This window comes from Capronia epimyces (assembly GCF_000585565.1).
Source record: "Capronia epimyces CBS 606.96 chromosome Unknown aczIQ-supercont1.6, whole genome shotgun sequence".
In the NCBI taxonomy this organism is placed as follows: Eukaryota; Fungi; Ascomycota; class Eurotiomycetes; order Chaetothyriales; family Herpotrichiellaceae; genus Capronia; species Capronia epimyces.
This window is the reverse complement of record NW_006912909.1, coordinates 290,177-307,923: the sequence shown is the minus strand read 5'-3', so window position 1 is coordinate 307,923 and position 17,747 is coordinate 290,177. Positions and strand designations below refer to the sequence as shown.

General features: G+C 52.3%; 8 protein-coding genes across 8 annotated transcripts; 4 read left to right on the top strand and 4 right to left on the bottom strand.

Annotated features, from left to right (window-relative positions):
* Positions 1–2,403: 2,403 nt before the first annotated feature.
* On the top strand, positions 2,404–3,873 carry A1O3_06984 (uncharacterized protein; the record flags this gene model as incomplete). The annotated part of the gene is made up of 2 exons (XM_007737098.1): positions 2,404–2,784; positions 2,872–3,873. 2 exons carry the CDS (start codon positions 2,404–2,406, stop codon positions 3,871–3,873), a joined length of 1,383 nt encoding a protein of 460 aa, XP_007735288.1.
* A 463-nt stretch (positions 3,874–4,336) lies between these two features.
* Positions 4,337–5,576, top strand: A1O3_06983 (uncharacterized protein; the record flags this gene model as incomplete). The annotated part of the gene is made up of 2 exons (XM_007737097.1): positions 4,337–4,402; positions 4,458–5,576. 2 exons carry the CDS (start codon positions 4,337–4,339, stop codon positions 5,574–5,576), a joined length of 1,185 nt encoding a protein of 394 aa, XP_007735287.1.
* A 456-nt stretch (positions 5,577–6,032) lies between these two features.
* A1O3_06982 (uncharacterized protein) lies at positions 6,033–7,878 on the bottom strand (the record flags this gene model as incomplete). Its single annotated transcript, XM_007737096.1, has 5 exons — positions 6,033–6,554; positions 6,625–7,030; positions 7,084–7,172; positions 7,237–7,340; positions 7,404–7,878. The coding sequence occupies 5 exons, from the start codon at positions 7,876–7,878 to the stop codon at positions 6,033–6,035; spliced, it is 1,596 nt and encodes a 531-aa protein (XP_007735286.1).
* A 686-nt stretch (positions 7,879–8,564) lies between these two features.
* A1O3_06981 (uncharacterized protein) lies at positions 8,565–9,320 on the bottom strand (the record flags this gene model as incomplete). Its single annotated transcript, XM_007737095.1, has 1 exon — positions 8,565–9,320. The coding sequence occupies one exon, from the start codon at positions 9,318–9,320 to the stop codon at positions 8,565–8,567; it is 756 nt and encodes a 251-aa protein (XP_007735285.1).
* Positions 9,321–10,427: 1,107 nt separating this feature from the next.
* A1O3_06980 (uncharacterized protein) lies at positions 10,428–12,002 on the bottom strand (the record flags this gene model as incomplete). Its single annotated transcript, XM_007737094.1, has 1 exon — positions 10,428–12,002. The coding sequence occupies one exon, from the start codon at positions 12,000–12,002 to the stop codon at positions 10,428–10,430; it is 1,575 nt and encodes a 524-aa protein (XP_007735284.1).
* A 672-nt stretch (positions 12,003–12,674) lies between these two features.
* On the top strand, positions 12,675–13,616 carry A1O3_06979 (uncharacterized protein; the record flags this gene model as incomplete). Its single annotated transcript, XM_007737093.1, has 2 exons — positions 12,675–12,792; positions 12,844–13,616. The coding sequence occupies 2 exons, from the start codon at positions 12,675–12,677 to the stop codon at positions 13,614–13,616; spliced, it is 891 nt and encodes a 296-aa protein (XP_007735283.1).
* A 690-nt stretch (positions 13,617–14,306) lies between these two features.
* On the top strand, positions 14,307–15,338 carry A1O3_06978 (uncharacterized protein; the record flags this gene model as incomplete). Its single annotated transcript, XM_007737092.1, has 3 exons — positions 14,307–14,379; positions 14,453–14,814; positions 14,922–15,338. 3 exons carry the CDS (start codon positions 14,307–14,309, stop codon positions 15,336–15,338), a joined length of 852 nt encoding a protein of 283 aa, XP_007735282.1.
* A 668-nt stretch (positions 15,339–16,006) lies between these two features.
* A1O3_06977 (acetyl-CoA acyltransferase) lies at positions 16,007–17,236 on the bottom strand (the record flags this gene model as incomplete). The annotated part of the gene is made up of 1 exon (XM_007737091.1): positions 16,007–17,236. The coding sequence occupies one exon, from the start codon at positions 17,234–17,236 to the stop codon at positions 16,007–16,009; it is 1,230 nt and encodes a 409-aa protein (XP_007735281.1).
* Positions 17,237–17,747: the final 511 nt, after the last annotated feature.

Below are 17,747 nucleotides of genomic sequence, written 5' to 3'. Positions count from 1 at the left end.
CCTCGCTCGTCCAAATCCGCCCTGAGCTGGTCCCGCGATACATGGCGTCTTGCAAGATCAAGTGGCTGTGCGAGATGTTTCAGGCTATGCGCGTTGCAGGGACTCCGGGTTCGCCTCCGGCCTGGATCTGCACATGTCGAGGCAGACTGGCCTAGGCTTAGGCGGCCTCTTAGCCTGGACTCGAGGCGCATCGCCGGCTGACAATCCAGCATGCGCCCCAGTCCCATTGGGCACATGAACGACGTGACCGTGTCGATGTCTTCGGATATGGCTGGCATGTCGCTTCCAAAGAGCCGCAGTGGCCATCGTCATCGACATTTGAGGTGGCAGTGTCATTCGGTCACCTCGTGCCTGTGAAGTACTGGATTCTGTATTCGCCGGAAACGACCAGTGTGGCAACGATTGCTGGAAGCAGACACTGATATCATCACTCTGCAATAGGCCAGTGCAACTCAGCTCTTCACCCCTGGATCAAGAAGTCTCCCAAGTTGCGTAGATACGTCGGTCTTGAATGAAAATCTCTATGTGCAAAGGAAGAAATCGGCTTTCCGATCGGTTGGGGGTTGATACTACGCCCTCAAGATAACTGGAGCCGTCCCAGCCTCTACCCCGGGGGGTGCATCAAATAGGATCTTGTTCCCCGGGATCCTGCTCGTTGCTTGTCGCGGCGAAAATGCTAGGGGATCTTACGTCGTCTCAATATTGACTCCGTGGCAAAGTATGCAACGAGCTCGAGACCATCATATATAGAGCCAAGTGTCGTTGATAAGGTGGATTAACATCTGTTCCACCATGATTGGGCTTGAAACGCTGTTGATTTTCACATCTTCCCCAACTGCTCGACGAATTTAGAAACCCAGTCGCCGCTTTTTCCGATCCTCGGGTAGGAGTCTGGACAGTCAATTGGACGAGCCAAAGGCTGCATGCCCAATCGCGTCTCCATCAGTTGTTCCGTGGCTGTCGAGGTGGCCAGAAGAGGCCCCGGCCGTACTCCATCAATGGGTCCCGTGGCCCCATCACGGTGGTGATCGTTCGGAATGAAATCATGCCCAATCTCTGTGGTCAATTGGTCGCAGCGGATCTGTATCAACCACGGCGGTGAGGTCGAGTGTCAGACTGAGGATCTTGACAGAGAACTGCTACGCTACATGGCAGTAGGACCGAGCTCGAAGGGGACAGTCCTTGACGATTGCACTCTTGGGAGATGATCAACCATAATTCCAACTTTCCCTGGAAGGGGACATCAGTGTTGGTCCGTTCGGCCATGCCGGTCCAAGCAGAGGGAAGTTGTCTGTCCAACACACTGCTCAGACTAATGTCCTTCAAATATTGTAGTCTGGACGAGGGGATCCCGTGTTAAACCCCAGACAGAGAGCAAGGAGCGGTTAATGATTGGCACAATATATCATCAAGCAATAAACCCTTCGGCTAGCCTAGAGCATGATAGCTGAGGCATTTTCGAGATCGACCACTGTTATGTGAGGTTTGCAACATCAGCAGCCACCGAAATGCATTGAAATGCCAATGGAACCATCTGTGTAACCGCTTGTTAAGCCGTCCAGTCTGGCGGTTGGGGATTCTTGTGGACGGCGGTGGGATTGTTCTCCCAGTTGGTCGTGCACCTAACAGCAAATAGTCCAGCTAACCTTGGCTTGATTTGAGATGCATATCTCGACCAGCATATTGAAGGGTCGCTGTTTAATACCATCCCAGGTGCTGCTCGAAAGGTAAGGGGCTCTAGCCTTGTTTGAGAGAGGGGACCGTGGTCCACCTATCGCGGCCGCATTTCCACTGCAGTCAGTATGATAATCGCACACGATAGGGGACGACGTGGTCAGTGAGCACTCCAGCACTCAAGTGCAGTCTTTGACCTTCCTCGCACAGGCTTCGGTGCGACGGCTCCCGCATGACCTGTGATACCTGTCGTGCAATGTCAGATGACCATCACTCCCACTTTGAACGCGCGCCATGAAACAGGTTTTCAGCTGAAGCTCGTTCAATCTTGCTGGGCAGATCCATGTCGTGTAGCATGTTGGCCAATCTAGCCAGCTACTTCTTACGGGGGGCGCTGCCCCAACCTCAGCCGGCAGAGGAGGCAGGATTCTGATCTGTCCCCCCCATCCATCTTTGGTTTCTGTACTGAGCACTGTAAGACCCAGTGACAGCACCCTGTAGTCGAAGTGGTCGTGATGGAGCAGTTGTGGTTACACCAGAGCGGGGTCCGGCTGGAATGGTCGAGCTGAGGACGGTGAGGGCCTCAGTCCTACACCTGAACATCGGGTATAAAGATGTGAAGGAACCGGCCACGAAGAACGGCCGGACCATCTTTCCTCTGTCCACCAAGGGGAAGTAGTGAGTAGTGAGTTTTTCACCTCAAGTCAGCCCGTCGTCCTGTTCTTTACTATGTCGATCAAATCTCATCAGGCCCCATTCCTGCGCCACCGTCTGGGAGGCTGGCTCCCGGCAGAGCACGAGCATCTGATCAAATGGACAAGACAGCTTGTGCAGAAGGTCGAGGAGAACCCGCAGCCTCTCAATTGCACGCTGCAACAGTTCAAGGATTTCATCGAGGGCGACCCAACAGTGCGGCAGCTTTTCACCCTCATGTTTGAACAGGTCCCAGCTACCCCGCCGTACAATGAAGACCCAACAGGCCAGCCTGAAATTCGCAGCTATGACAAAATGCTGGAGGTCCTGAACTACCTGATGACCATGGGGCCGCATTGGATATACAACACGGCCGGCCAGAAAGGTCTGATTGGATTTCCAATCAACGCCGTCTTGGTAAGGGGTTCCGGTTCAACTGATTTGCCTAAGAAAGAGGGTGGCTGTCTTGGCTGGCACAAGCTGGAACTGACCTCTGCCATGTAGGACTGGCCAATGGGAACTGCGGCCGGATACGCCGCTTTCCTTCGCCAGGATGTCAACGCGCAGTTCCGGAATGTACTGGAGGCCTGGGGCCATTACCTTGCCTCGCCGGATTCGGTGTCAGTGCTCAGCAGTGACCCAGATGGCTGGTTCAGCCCTAAAGCTCTAGATGTCATGGCCCAGGTCGCCAGTGAGGCCGACCCCAAGAACCCTGTCACATTCGACCAGGCTTTCGTGTGTGATCCGACTAAGCCTGCCCATGGCTACCAATCTTGGGACGACTTCTTCACAAGAAGATTCAATCCGGGGATCCGGCGGATCTGCCTCCCAGAGGTTGCGACCGTCATTGCCAATGCATGTGAATCAACCCCATACCGCATTTCCCACAACGTCAAGGCCTTGGACAAGTTCTGGATCAAGGAGCAACCATACAGCCTCAAAGACATGCTGGGCGGAGACCCGCTCAGCGATCAATTCGTCAATGGCACAATATACCAAGCCTTCTTGTCCGCCTTGAGTTACCATCGCTGGCACGCGCCGGTCTCAGGCACAGTCGAGAAGATTGTACATCTGCCAGGCACATACTATGCGGAGAACTATTGGGAAGGGTTCGCCAATCCCAATATCAAGGTTGGCCCCGACCCAGCTGCACCAAACAACTCACAAGGATATATCTGTGAAGTTGCCACGCGGGTTGTGGTCTTCATTCGTGCAGATGAACCGGCTATTGGGCTCATGGCGTTCCTGGCCGTTGGAATGGCCGAAGTCAGTAGCTGCGAGGTCTTCGTCAAGGAGGGCCAGTCCATCAAGAAAGGAAGTGAAATCGGAACGTTTCATTTCGGGGGCAGCACCCATTGTCTCATCTTTGGTCCGCAGACGAGAATCGCGTTTGTGCCCCAGGAACCGTTCGAAGACACCAATGTACCTGTCAACTCTGCAATTGCGGTGGTGAGCAAGCCAGGCGAGCAAGAGATTGATCGGATCAGAATGCTTCAAAGCCTGTGAAGGTGGTCCAGAAAGGGCTAAGGAGGCTCCAGGAAAGGCGTGCTTGACGGAACCACGGGCAAAAGTTAGCCTCACTGTTATGGCGGGCGTATGCCCGCATAGCAAGACACCAGCAATAAGGTGCAAATTTTGAAATCAGGTCTTTTCGGACGTTCCCCATGCGGCTGTGGACCGCCCGGAACATTCACACTCTTTACTTGTAACCTAACCAAGCATTCGTCAACAAGTGTCGCTCATTGACGGCGGTTATATAGGACGATGATAATAGCAAAGCTGTAGGTACTTGCAGAGGTACAGCCTCTCGCTTGATAGAAATCTCCGCCCGGGTAACCCTAACCCTAACCCTAACCCTAACCCCAAGCTCACGTGACTGAGCCAAAATCCGCCACTTCTCTACCTAGGCAACCTTTGCTCTTCCACGAAAGTAAGATGACAGGGAGAGCATTGTACAGTACATCGACCAATGTCTCGTCGACATCACAGAAAGTCCAAAACCGGATGTCTCGAATGCAAACGGCGGCATATCAGGGTAGGTCTGCGTTTCTCGCAAAGCCTTCAAATTGTCTACTGACCAGGCTTTGGAGTGTGACGAAACTCATCCAACATGCATCAACTGTGGCACAGCGGAGATCCGGTGTTCCTTTCTCGATCGCGAAACTCCTTTCTCTCTTAGGAATGGTCCCGCTCATCCGGCAGCCTCGAGGAGCCCTATCTCAACCACAGTCTTAACACCAGTCCCCGGGCGCGGGCCCGAAGATGCTACCAGCACACAAGCACCACCCGACCCTTACAACCTCAACTTGACCCATCTCCAGCTTTTCAACAATCTTTCCAGCGACGGGTTTCTGTCTTTGGAGGAGTCAGGGGAGGCGGCTCTACCAGCGAGCATGTACATCAAACACGCTCTCACGTCACCCTATTTGATGCACCAAGTACTTGCAGCCTCAGCCTTACACTTGAGCACCCTGCAAGTCGAGTCACGTAACTTTTATCGTGAATACGCAACCGGCCTGCAAAACCGCGCCCTAGCACTCTTCAAGGAAAGTCACCCGGTCCTGGAAGCGACTCAGTCCAACTGCATTCACTTGTTCCTATTCTCGTCCTTGGTCGGGGTCCACGTACTGTGCGACACACTCCGGTATGAGAGAGATAGCCTCGAATGGTTTGTCGACAAATACACCCATTGTCTCAACATTCACCGTGGTGTTTTGGCCATAGTCGACCAATGTTGGCATCTACTGGGCGAGACCGAATTGGCAGCTCATCTAAAATTCTCGCAAGAGCTGATGCAGCCACAAGGTGCAACCGGATCGGAATGTGACATCCTTCAAGACTTGATCGATGCTGCACATTTGACCCCGGCCTCTCTAAAGGCATATCGAGAGTCAATCATGCACCTCCAACGTGTTTTCGACGCCCAGCGTGCGTTTCCAGGAAACCAAACTCGACTGTCTATTGTCTTCTCATGGCCGGTGCTTGTCTCCCCCGACTACATAGATCTGCTGCGCCACGGGCACGCAGAAGCCCTGGTCATTCTCGCCCACTACGGTGTGATCTTGCATCGTGGTCGAGACAAGTGGCTGATTGGCGACGGTGGTCAATTCCTGATTGATACGATTGGTCAAAGACTGGGCCCTGATTGGCAAGAATGGTTGAGATTTCCAAAGACCACTCTTCAGGAAGGTTTGATTGCCTCCATTTGACAACGTCTGATGTGGTGCGGTCGGTGGCAGCTGGTCAATCTCACTCATGTCGCAGCATAGATCGGAGAACCGGAAATTGACATCCTGGATTTGATGGCCGGGTGGAGCCACATTTTTAGTGTACGCGTACACTAAGCCTCAAATCGACATATACACGTATGTCAAGTCTGGTGGTGAGGCTGTGTACACGACCGACACAAGGCTACCCAAAATGTTTTCCTGCATGTTTTCTTCCAAACCATTCTGGGGTTTTAACCATGTCGATGGGACAGTGTTTCTCCATTTTTGGCACATGACAGCTAAATTCCCCTGCGTAAAGTAAGAGAAACAAATCGGCGCCATTTCCATCACTTTCTCTGGCCGATTCCTATTCCTCCAATTAGATCATCCCAAGAGCCTTGTCAAGCCAGAGTCGAAATCGAAATTACCAGTAATAGCCAACAAGCTTTCGTCTCTTCACTGTTTTTCGACGACCGCCTCTACCAAGTTGACCTCAGCCCTGGAAAAGTGGCGAGCAGCCAGTTTCCGACCATAGAGAATGTCCATGTCGGCGGTGGTCCGGTCCTTGGATTCCGGAACCCAAAAGTATGCAAAGATGACCGAGATCAGGCAACCTCCTGCCCAGAAGAACCCGGTTTTAGCGCCCCAGTTCCAGGCACTTGTGTTCAACTGATACGGCGTGAGCACGCCGGCGATGATACTCGAGATAGTATAGCAAAATCGGGCGAGGACAACCACTTTGCTGCGCAGGAGTGCTGACGGAATTTCGGCGCATATGGTGTTGGTGAGGGGACCCATAGTGGCGTTATACAGGAAGGACGTAATGATGAGAATAGCGCCAATGGCCCACGAGTAAGAGGTGTTGGACGAGTGAGCCTGAGGAATGCCTAGAGCACCAATGATGATCATGAGGAACAGCATCGCGACGAGACTCCAGACGTAGATGACTCGGCGGCCGAAGATAGGCAGGAGAGCCCACTAGGACACACACCCATCAGATATGAAAGATCAGGGCGGAATCGGGTTCGGGTTCAGAGAGTATACATACCGCGGCGAATCCACCGACAAGGGCCAACGAATAGTTGACAATTGTCATGTTGAATGCCTGGGTGGTTGGGAGGCCGGCCTGCTCCAAGAAATACGTCGAGTAAGAGCGGAGCGGATTGCCGCTAAGAGTTTGGATGCAGTAGATACCGATCGGGACCAAAGTCCTCTGTAGATCGATGCCCTTGAAGCAAGCCAGGTAGGAGGTTTCGGTATTGACCCTTCGTTCGTACTCAATGGTGACCACCATCAAAGCCACGTTCTTGTCAATGTCAAGACCCCCTCGTTCGTCGGTTCGGAGACCCCTCAGCACCACCTTCGCTTCTTCCAGTCGGCCCTGTCGAACGAGCCACCAAGGCGATTCAGGAGCGAAACTGAGGATTGGGATGAGGAGAACGGGCCAAAACCATCTGCTAGAGCATCAGACATTGGAACTACGGCAGGAAAGGAAGGAGAAGCTTACTGAATGGCAAACGGGATCTTGTACGACCACTCGTTTTCGATGCTCAGAACTCCGCGAAGAATCCCGGCTCCGATGAGATGTCCAATGGCCTTGTACATTGTTAGCTTCGACCTATGCTATGCCCTTTGGAGAGATCTCAGGGAAACGACGTACCCAGCAGGAGTTGACCCAGACAGTCAGGTACGGCTGCAGACGAGCAGGCGAGATTTCCATGGCGTAGACGATGGGCAGAGTTTGGAACAGACCCATGGGAATTCCTAGACATTTAGTTCAGCAGCCCATCTCGTCATCCTGATGAGTTGCTCCATTCTCGAACTTACCAAAGAGAACCTGACCAACTTCGAGGACCTCCAGGCTAGGAGCAAAAAACTGGATGAAGATCAAAGCGGTGATAATGCTCAGACCCGCAAGCATTGTCTTGCGGAAACCGAATCGCTCACTCACCCACCCGGCAAGTAGAAGACCGATCATCTGGCCACATGCGGAACCGTTGCTCAGCCCGGCCTGCCATTTGGCGGGAATCTCGTATTTGTTGGCCTTGACATGTTGCCCGTAGTGTCTCTGAAAGGTGGTTTGACCGAACAAGTTCCCCATTAGCATGGTGTCGTATCCTTCCATGAAAATGGCCGCTGACATGACCATGCTCCAGAAAATCGACTTGGGATATAACTTGATGGCATCCCTGAGGCTGAGATTGTGCTCCTGAGTATTTCCATCTTGGGCATCGGGTAGCCATTCCTCCTGGATGGTTGGAGGTGCTTCCGCCACCTGGGTTTTGACTTCAATCGGGCCCATCATGGAGGTTTGGTGCAACAATTGACCTTGTAAGGCTGAGGTAGCAGAGGAGAAGAAGATGGACTATAAAACTGCTTCTTTCTCGACATCCTCCAAAACGGCATTGTAACGCTCTTTATATTCCTAGATTCTGTATGCTGTTCGTGCTTCACGACGACAGTTGCCAACCTGAAAAAGTTGTTGAACTCCCTTTCTCCCGAGATTTGTATACGAGTAGCCAATCCTGGTGTTGAGCTCGACAGCGTGGTCAATCCGAATCGCTGGTTCTTCAATCCAGGCCTCATCTAAAAATTCAAAGTGGGCCTTTATATGTGGAGCCTTGAACGCTCGTTTATCTATTGCCGACAGTCTTATCTGTAACCGATCGCGCCGAGAGCATTTCCTGGCGACCTAGGTCAGCAGCTTGAGAAAGGGCATCCAGGATCGGGATGAGGAGCTCATCAATCGGGCAAATACTTGTAACGTACGAAGCGGCCCACAGCAATTCCTGGTATATCAGTCAACCTTGAACCGTATTGTCTGAAATTGCCACTTGCCACGTGGTAGACAAGTTTCCACCGTGGGTAGTATTCGTAGAGCCAGAATTGTGTTTCCCTCAAGTGAAAAGAAGTTTGCAGAGTGCTACTGTCTATCGCGACAATCTATGGACAATGGGTTGAAACCATGAACCGCGTCACCATGTAACCCTAAGACTGACCCTCCTCACCACCTAGATAGAACACCCTTGGGTACGCACACATATTCTCGAACGTGCAGAATTCCACGGCTCCGAGGTCAAAGTCCATCTTCACCTTGGGCAGAATCTCTGCAAGTACCCTGTCCAGCTCGTTTCTGTCCTCGTCGTCGATATGTCGCAATAAATAGGCAATAGAGATGTGGAAAGTATACGTCTCGTGTCTGGGGGCGCGGAAACCTATCGCGTCTGCAAGTTTGTCCCTCAGTCTCCTCATCCGCTTTTCTTCCTCGACGGATACACCTTCGACCTCGAGTCCTATACCGATGACTCCGGCATCGAAGCCGCGTATCCGCATCCTGTAAGGCGGTGCTAGACCCGCCTTGTCCAGCTCGTTGCCGACATGTCTTAATGATTTGGAAAATTCGCTGGTCCATTCGTGAATAGGTCGCTGTTTCATCCCCGTCGGCCACATTTCTGGCTCACACTGGATCTCGCAAACACAGTCGAGCACAGTCATATGCCATGATTCTGGAGGCAGGAGACGAAGGAGCCGAGACAGCGTCGCGTGGGAGCCGAGTCGGTTGTAAATGGTGCGTAAGCCAGATATCAAGGGGGAGTCGAGTGGGATGTGACAAAGCGTGGTGTTTCCTGGATACCGCTGGACAAGACCGTCGGGGGAGAACTTGAATGGCACGCCTAGGGGGTAAGTTGGTCGTTCAAGAGTAATCGTCGACTTGATGTCAGTAGTGGTGTTTGTCGTAGTCATTTTGTGGTCGACTACCGTACTCGTGCACGGTGTTTTGCGAAGGGAGAGATAACATTCTGGTGGCGCTTTTCGAGTATAAAAAAGAACAAAAGCTGTTCGTCTCTTTGAACACCTGACACGTAGGTTAGTCAAACTTTACCCACCGCATCGACATGAAGGCGTTAATTTAGTCGGTCCACACGTGGGTTGTAAGGCTACAACCGAGCGTCCTATACTGGATTTATGGGTCCATCTCTTACCGCGCTCTTATCGGTTGCCGACAACCAATGAGATGACAAAATTCATAGCACGTGTTTCGGTATCATTGATGAAAAAAAGAACAACAGTCACTTTCATCTACGGAGTACTCGGGCAGAAATACAGTTGGGGTCGGCCTGTGCTTTCTAGGTCTAGGCCGAGTCGTCTCAGTTGGTGTGGGAATTCACGGGTTCACTCTACTAGTGGCGAATTTCCTTGCCAAGGGGCTACATTCCAGGCTCGCAATCCAGCATCGTCATATGAAAGCTGAGAGCCTTGTAGCCCTTGCAAGCTGGGCAGGAGAGGCGAGCCTGCCGGAAAATGGCAGAGGGAAGTGGAATGGCTGAACAGTTCCATCGGCAAAAAAACTTGGGGGAGCTCCAACGGGATACAGTGGACGGGTTTCATGATCCGTAATGGTGATGGCCACGGGAGACATTACCGTCGTACTTATCTTGTCTCCAGATTGTTCTTGTTGCTATGGCTGATAATTTGAGATATGAGGTATGAGGTGGAAGAAGCTATACTCAAGCCCCTGTGACTTTGCTTTTGCCCTGAGAACAAACGGTCAACCATATACAAGCCACGTGGTGCTGGTAAATGGTACGTTTCTCGTGGACTCCATCGGCAATAGATAAGTATCGTTTAAAGATAAGGAACCAATGAAGGTCAACTTGGATGAAGAGACAATCTTGACGCTCTTGATATCATACCGAACCCTCGGCTAGACGGTGCGTGGTGGTCTCCGAGACATGAAAATTGCAAGAGCCCGTACACCAGCTGCTGCATGTTGACTTGGGAAAGATCCCTCCAGAGCTCTACATAGTAGGAGAGATGATCAATCCTTGGTGGGTGTAGCGAACGAAGCGTTTAGATAAAGGGCGGCGGTACTCCAAAATACCACGTACAAAAGTATTTTGAAGTGACCCGCCTCTCCTTCTGAAGCTGGGCATGGAAGAGGGCTTCGCCAAATGAGGCCCAGAAATCGCTTCGGCAGACGGGATTCTGAACGTGCCTAAGCCTTTCCACGGCCCACCGGTTCTCCTCGGGATCCATACACTCGATGGCATACAGAAACAGGGGACGGAGATAGCCAGAATTGAGCTTGCTTCCGTCATATGCGTTCCAATCACCGTCGACGAATCCTCGGATCTGGCGCATCGCTTGCTTCGTTTCCGTCGATTTGGACACTGGATCGCCCAGGACACGGCCCATCTCAATGAACTCGGCATGGTATGCGGCCGTACAGGCTCCAATGAGTGTCGTAAGAGGGTCCGCGATCTTGAGGCCAAGATGGGAGCGTAGTTCTTCAGGCGTCTGGCGTTGAGTGGCTGGGCGACTCTCCCAGAGAAGATGCAGTCGTAATCTGACCTGTGTCAGTTGCTGGGCCACCTCGTCTTGATCAACGGCCGTAGTGCGAGATCGGTGATAGTGCGTGAGTTTGCAAATCTCCCCCGAGATGACTTGGAGTTGATAGTAAAACTTGAAAATTGGAGCACTCAGCATCTCATATACATGAGTCGACATATCTGATTGATGGCTCGAAGGTAAACTGAGATTAGACACTCCTCCATCAAAGTATCGCAATCCCGTGACAATGCTGTCTGGAATGATACCCCGGCCACCTCCACGGATCGTCGCCGTATGAAGTAACCTCAGCCACGCGATAATTCTCAGAGACTGCTCCGAGTGAGGTGGGTTTTGTTGCGCCCAAGACTCCAGCCTCCCAACAAAGATGTCATGCAGCTCTCGCAGGACCGGAGCAGTCTCGTAGTGAATAGTCTCGAACAGACATAGAAGGATTGTGATGATTAAGATGGTACCAAAATCCTGGCTTTGATTGCTCAAATGCTTCTGGTACCAAGCTCTCGAACGGTGGTATAGGGACAAGGCCTTGGACATGGGCAGATTATTTAGCTGTGCCTTGTAAAGCGCAGAAATAGCCATAATCGCCAGGCCGACAGACTTGTTAGACATGCCAACGTCGGCCACCTCAATCTTCACTTTCTCCCAGTTCACACCGTCGTAAGGTGTAATCCAGGGGCACTCCACTGCCTCAACAAAGAACAAAACCGACGGTTGCAAAGGTACTTCGCCAGCTGTCAGGAGATCCATTGTCGTGGTCAACTCGATGTCTCGTGAGATCAAGGCCGAAGGTACCCTGTCATCGACATGGTTGTCATCTGTCACGGTAGTGCCCATCTGACGCTGCAAGGTTTCTTCCAAACGCACAGTGACATCCTCGATGGAACTGCCTGGAGACAGAAGTGGACCCTGCTCAGCTCCAGAAGAGATATCTGTAGTGTCATTGAGTTGGAGTGTCTCTGCCAGAACACCGGTTTGCTCCTGATATGGCGAAATGGGGCTCAGAGGGGTGATTGAACTTGTCTCTGGTGTATGGGCCACTCCAGATGCGTGAAAAACTCCCTTTTGGGGGTCACTCATCTGGGAAGCTTCAGCAGAGAGTTTCTGAGATTTCCGAGGCTTGTAAACACAATCTCGCTTCAACCTCGTACAATTGTTGCAGTCCGGGCGCTTTTCGTCGCACTTGACCTTCCTGGCGCGGCAAGTGAGGCATCCGCTCCGGACCCGACCTCGATATGCATGTTGCTGTACTCGGTGAACCTGCATTGTCGCTTACTCCAGCTTAGATAAATGCCCACAGTGGTCATAATATCGATAATAAGTAGGAAGAGCGCAGATACAGGCGAGCATCGTACTCTCCAACACTCCACTTTTCATCACCCACGTGCTCGAAACTGTCTCCTGGACCGGCCAAACTGTTTACCTGGTAGAGTTTCTCATCTCCTATCGACGCTTTTTTTCATTTTCCACGTGCTTCAAGCGTTTCTCATCGGTTAAGTCGCTTGGAGATTCTTATCTCTTACCGATACTCTTTTCACTACCTGCCGACGCTATTCACCTGTAAGGCGTTCATGTTCACCGTGTTTAGTATGAGACTCTCGACAGCCTTGGAATGCGGATAGTTAACTAGCTTTAATTCTGCTCATTTTGCTGATCTCGAATGGGCTGCCAAATATAAAATGTACAAGTTTTCCCTCGCACGGAGCCGTGAAGTTCATGGTCTGATTCGAGTCTCCATTCGTGTCAGAAGAAATGGAAGGTGATAACCTGCAGGAGATTTGTGCTTATTTGCTCGAGGTTGCAAATGAAGCGGGTGCCATCATCCTCGCCGCGCACCCAACCTCACGCACAACCTTGACTAAGAAGAACAGTCTGTATATTCCTACATCTTCCTCCCTCCATAAAGCTAACTTCACCATAGCAACGGATATCGTGACGGAAACAGACAAGGATGTAGAAAGCTTCATCCGCCAGCGTGTGGCAAAGCGATATCCTGCCTGCGCGTTCGTCGGAGAGGAGACGTATACGGCTGAAATGGCTCTCACAGACGCCCCGACCATTATTGTGGACCCTATCGATGGAACATCGAATTTCATTCATGGATTTCCCGAGGTATGTGTGTCGATAGGCCTCATCATTGAGAAGTGCCCAGTGGTGGGTGTGGTTTACAACCCATTTCGAGAAGAGCGATGGTACGCCACCAAGAGCCACGGCGCCTTCACTGTGCGACATGGTGGCCAAGTACAGAAACTTCCACTTGTGTCAACGCCTCTGCAGGGGCTGCGCTCTGCGTGCATCGGAATTGAATGGGGTAGTGACAGAGAAGGTCCCAACTTTGAACTCAACCTCAAGGTCTTCACCACACTCGCTCGAACTGTCGCAACGGGCGGGAACTTTGTGAACTCGCTTCGGTGCACTGGCTCGGCGGCTATCACGATATGCAGAGTTGCAGCAGGGCAGCAGGACGTATTCTGGGAATGTGGCTGCTGGGCATGGGATGTGGCTGCTGCATGGTGTGTCCTGACCGAAGCTGGAGGAATCATGGTTGATGGCCATCCTGGCGATTGGGACCCTTCCATCAATAACCGCCGATATCTGGCGGTGAGACCCGCGTCAGAAGGGCAGCGAGAGCTTGTAGAGGAATTCTGGTCTATATTGGGGAATGAGAGGTCTACTTACGGTCCGTCAAGCTGATATGCTATATACGAGGAAAAGACACGAAGAGCATTGGGAGATAGTGGTCTAATCGACCAAGCCGAGCAATCTAGCGTATTCGCATCCAGACTGGTAGGCCAGCCAGGGTTAGGGTTAGGGTTACTGATACAGTCTTGAGCTACAATTAAGCTGCGTACCTGAATGCTATAGTCGACCGTAGATGTATTGCGCTTCAAGGTCTTAATACCTCGCCCTGGGCTATCTTGGCGCTGCGGAGGGAATTCGAGCTCCGGAACTTGAACGACGAATTTCAATCTAAGACAAGATCCAGCAACATTTGTCCAGACTCGTGCAGTGTCGTTTGGGTCAACGTTAACGTCCTGGGCTTTTCTGCCAGTCTTCCCGCTATGGCTACATCTCAACGCACCTCTCAGTCAGTGTACGATACCTTTTCAAGAGCCGTGGCGCCACGATACGTTTGCCGCACCTGCAGAAGTAACCTCGTCCAACCAAACGCGAAACAAATCCGTCATGCCACCTACAGCACTGCCTCTCGAGGCCGTCTAGCGCCTCTTCCACGCAAAACATGGGCCACAAGGAGCCATCGACCTAGCTTAGCTGCCTCCTACGCAACAAGAGTGGCAGGAGACGCCGCTCAACACTGGCCAGAGCCGAGTGAACCAGAAACGTCCTTAGACCCGGAAGTATACAAAGAAGCACGCACCTGGGATGGTCTCGAACATGTTGGTCATCAAGGTCGTTGGAGAGACCTTCCTCCCAGACCAGAAGATGAGGTCGAGCCGTAGGTGATACTGTCCAAGACTGACAGAGACAGAAACTGACGTATTGGCCTAGTTGGTTGATACCCCCTGTAGCCCCCACCCTCGATCGTAACGAGTTTCTTGGATATCTATACGTGGCGTTGATCGAAAAGCTTCCATACAAGGGCCAGAATGCGGCTCTTAACCAGACGGAGACCGAGCGCACACTCGATGAAGGGCTGGCGATCGATGTCTCTTCTTTACAAATCAAGCTCTCAAGCTCGGGGGCCTTTTCGCATCTAGAGGACAAGGCTGGGAAAGAACAAGGAAAGTCGGAGGATTCTACAACTGAAGCAACGTCTTCCGCAGACGCGTCGAAGGAAGGAGGCAGCCACCCTTTCGAGATTTCAGTTGCGGCGATGGAGGAGCAGCTCTCGGGAGCCAGATTCGACTTCACCAACCACTTAACCTTCCAGGTGAGTTGAGTGTGTACGCTACTAGACGCGCTTGCAATGAACAGGACAATTGGGTTTGCACAGCGTGAATTCCTCACAATAAGTGCTGACAATTTCCCCTCTCACAGATCCTCAAACGCTTCTCCCAGCTCTCGGGGTTTCACATACCCGACCCGGTCCTCAACGCTGTTCTACGCGGCAACAAGACCGTCTTAGATTTCGTCGAACTTTTGACGCAGTCGTCCAAACCAAAACCCAAATCCGTGGCCGAAGCTCTGATCGCGAAGCAAAAACAAGCCCTGGGCCTCGATGCGCCAGCGCCCACTTCCGCCAAGCCGAAGAAAGCCGCCCAGCCACTGCCACTCGGTCCAAACGTCATGGTGCTCTCGCGGCGCGAGACACCTGTGGACAAGGAGAAGGAAGTCGGTCGGTGGAAGGTGATTGAGCGGGAACTCAGGGCTCGCGGTTTGCCCGTGCTGGGGCACAAGGTGTTGGCTCCGCAGGGCGAGCAGTGGAATGAAGCATTGAAAGAGAGGAGGTTATAACCTCGTCCTTGCATCGTTTACTATGACTGTTGACTTCAATTCCCTGCTATAGGGCGGAAGGCGGATTGCCAACTTCCTCCCTTCCCCATTTTCCCGACGCTATCATGGTAGTCAAGTGCGGAATATTGGGCCTGTGAGGAGGAGCCGCTGAATTGATCGAATTCCACCTCCTTGTCTAACGGACCGCTCTTGTACAGGACAGCGGTAGAGGTAATGAGGAATGGGGGACTCGCGAGGTCTTGGTCTTGGGTCTTATAGAGTGGTTAATGTACAATAAGATGTATATTTTCATCTACAACAGCTATTGCTATCTGTTCAGTACGCCTTTTGATGGCCTGTGATTCTGCAGCTATGCTATGCTGCAAATGCAAGCCGAAAATGCTGTGGAACGGTGCTTTCCAGAAGAAAAAGGCGTCTCAGCGCAAGTGATGGAGACGTGAGTTTGGGTCCTCTCCGCGGTGGAAGGTCTTATGGTGCCCCAGACAGGGGATGCGCTCTCGATATCGGTTGTTGAACTTTCCAGTCCTAGTCGCGGAAATGACGCTCAACCACCGGATGTCTTGGTGCATGCACACGTCCTTTTAAGTTGATGTGCTAAAAACGACCTGAGATCTCGAGGGCGCAGGCTTAGCGACTGGAGAAACTGCGGCGGTCGACGTCCCGCAGCTTCATTCCCTCACAAACAAGCCAGCCATACCCATACCTGTTCCGATACACATGCTGACCACACCGACTTGGCCTTCATTCAATTGAGGCATCAAGGTCGCCAGCTGTCTTGTACCAGTCATGCCCAAAGGATGTCCGAGAGCAATTGCCCCTCCCCTAGGGTTGACCTTTTCCAGGTCCAAGCCCAGCTTTCTGACACAATATAGTGCTTGGCTAGCAAAGGCCTCGTTGAGTTCCCAGATGTTGACGTCGTCGACCTTTAAGCCGGTGTAATCAAGTAGCTTCGGAATGGCGACTGCAGGCCCGACACCCATTTCGTCCGGGAGGCAGCCTACGGTCTGAGTTCCTGCCCATTTTCCGATGATCGACTTGCTAAGACCGAGCTCTGTGGCAGTGGAACGTCGCATAAGCAGTGTGGCAGCTGCTCCGTCGGACACCTGTGATGAGTTACCTGCCGTGGAGGATCCATCCTGTGCAAATGCTGGCTTCAATTTGGCCATCTTTTCCAGGCTGGCGTCGTGTCTGATACCATCATCTTTGTCCACGACAACCTCCTGGGGCGGAGCGTCGGGGTGCTCAGGTTGATATTGCTTGACCTTGACCGGGATGATTTCCGAATTGAACAGCCCGGTCTTCTGCGCATGGGACGCTCTTCGATGTGACTCGACAGCAAAGGCATCCTGGTCTGCTCGGCTCACGCCATACCTCTTTGCCACGTTTTCACTAGTCAGCCCCATGGGCATGATGCAGTCTGGAGCTATTTCGACGGGGCTGTTCCTCAACTCGTCCCACAGCATTGTAGGAATAGCTTTACTTCCGTAGTTTTTGGTCATGCTCTCCATGCCCGCCCCAATGCCTATATCGATCTGGCCCCCGGTGATCATGTTGCCTATGCTCGTGACGGCGGCCAACCCTGAACTACAAGCCCGATTTATTGTGTGTAAAGGAGTGCGCTCATTGAAGCCGGCATGTAATTGTGCCATACGGGCAGCTTTTGATCCACCAAGTTCGGCGAGCACAACACCAACCGCGACATCGTCGATTTTAGCTGGGTCAAGGTTCGGGTTTGCGGCGAGGGTGGCACGCAGCACATGGGACAAAAGTTCATGGTCGTAGGCATCTCGGAAGCCGCCCTTTACGGCTCTCGTGACAGGAGTTCGAAGGGACGAGAGGATAACAACATCGGTAGGTTGTTTTGAGAGGATCTGCTTGAGACCTTTGGTGTGCGCCATTTGGGAGTCCGATTGAGAGAGACGAGGGGTGAGTGTGTTGGTGTTGGTTGGCGTATCAATGTCACCAGCGGTTAAAGAGGTGCTCGTCAAGGAGGGTCCAGAGAAATGCGAGAGGGAGATGTCAGAGGAAGGAGTCTTCTCAAAGACATGATATTCTCACCTCTTTACCGACACCGGCTTAAGGGTTTTCCGGAAACATGAAGTGCTTACTGAGGGTCGGATAGAGACACAGCTCAATGGGGGGCGCCATCGGATGAGGGCATCGGCAAAGTTCAGAGGAAGCACTGCAGGCAGCTCACGTGCATATCACGTGCAGCTGACTCAGCTCCAAACTGGTCCTGCCGCTTTTGCAGAGTATACTGTACACTTACAGCCCTTCTCACCTGCGCACCTACACATACCTCGCACTTATCCTCTATCCTGAAATCATCCTCCGCCCATGCTATAGAAGCGTTCGCCGTCTTATCGTGCATTGGGACCTTAGTCTAGGGACCGCCGCTTGGACAGGCCC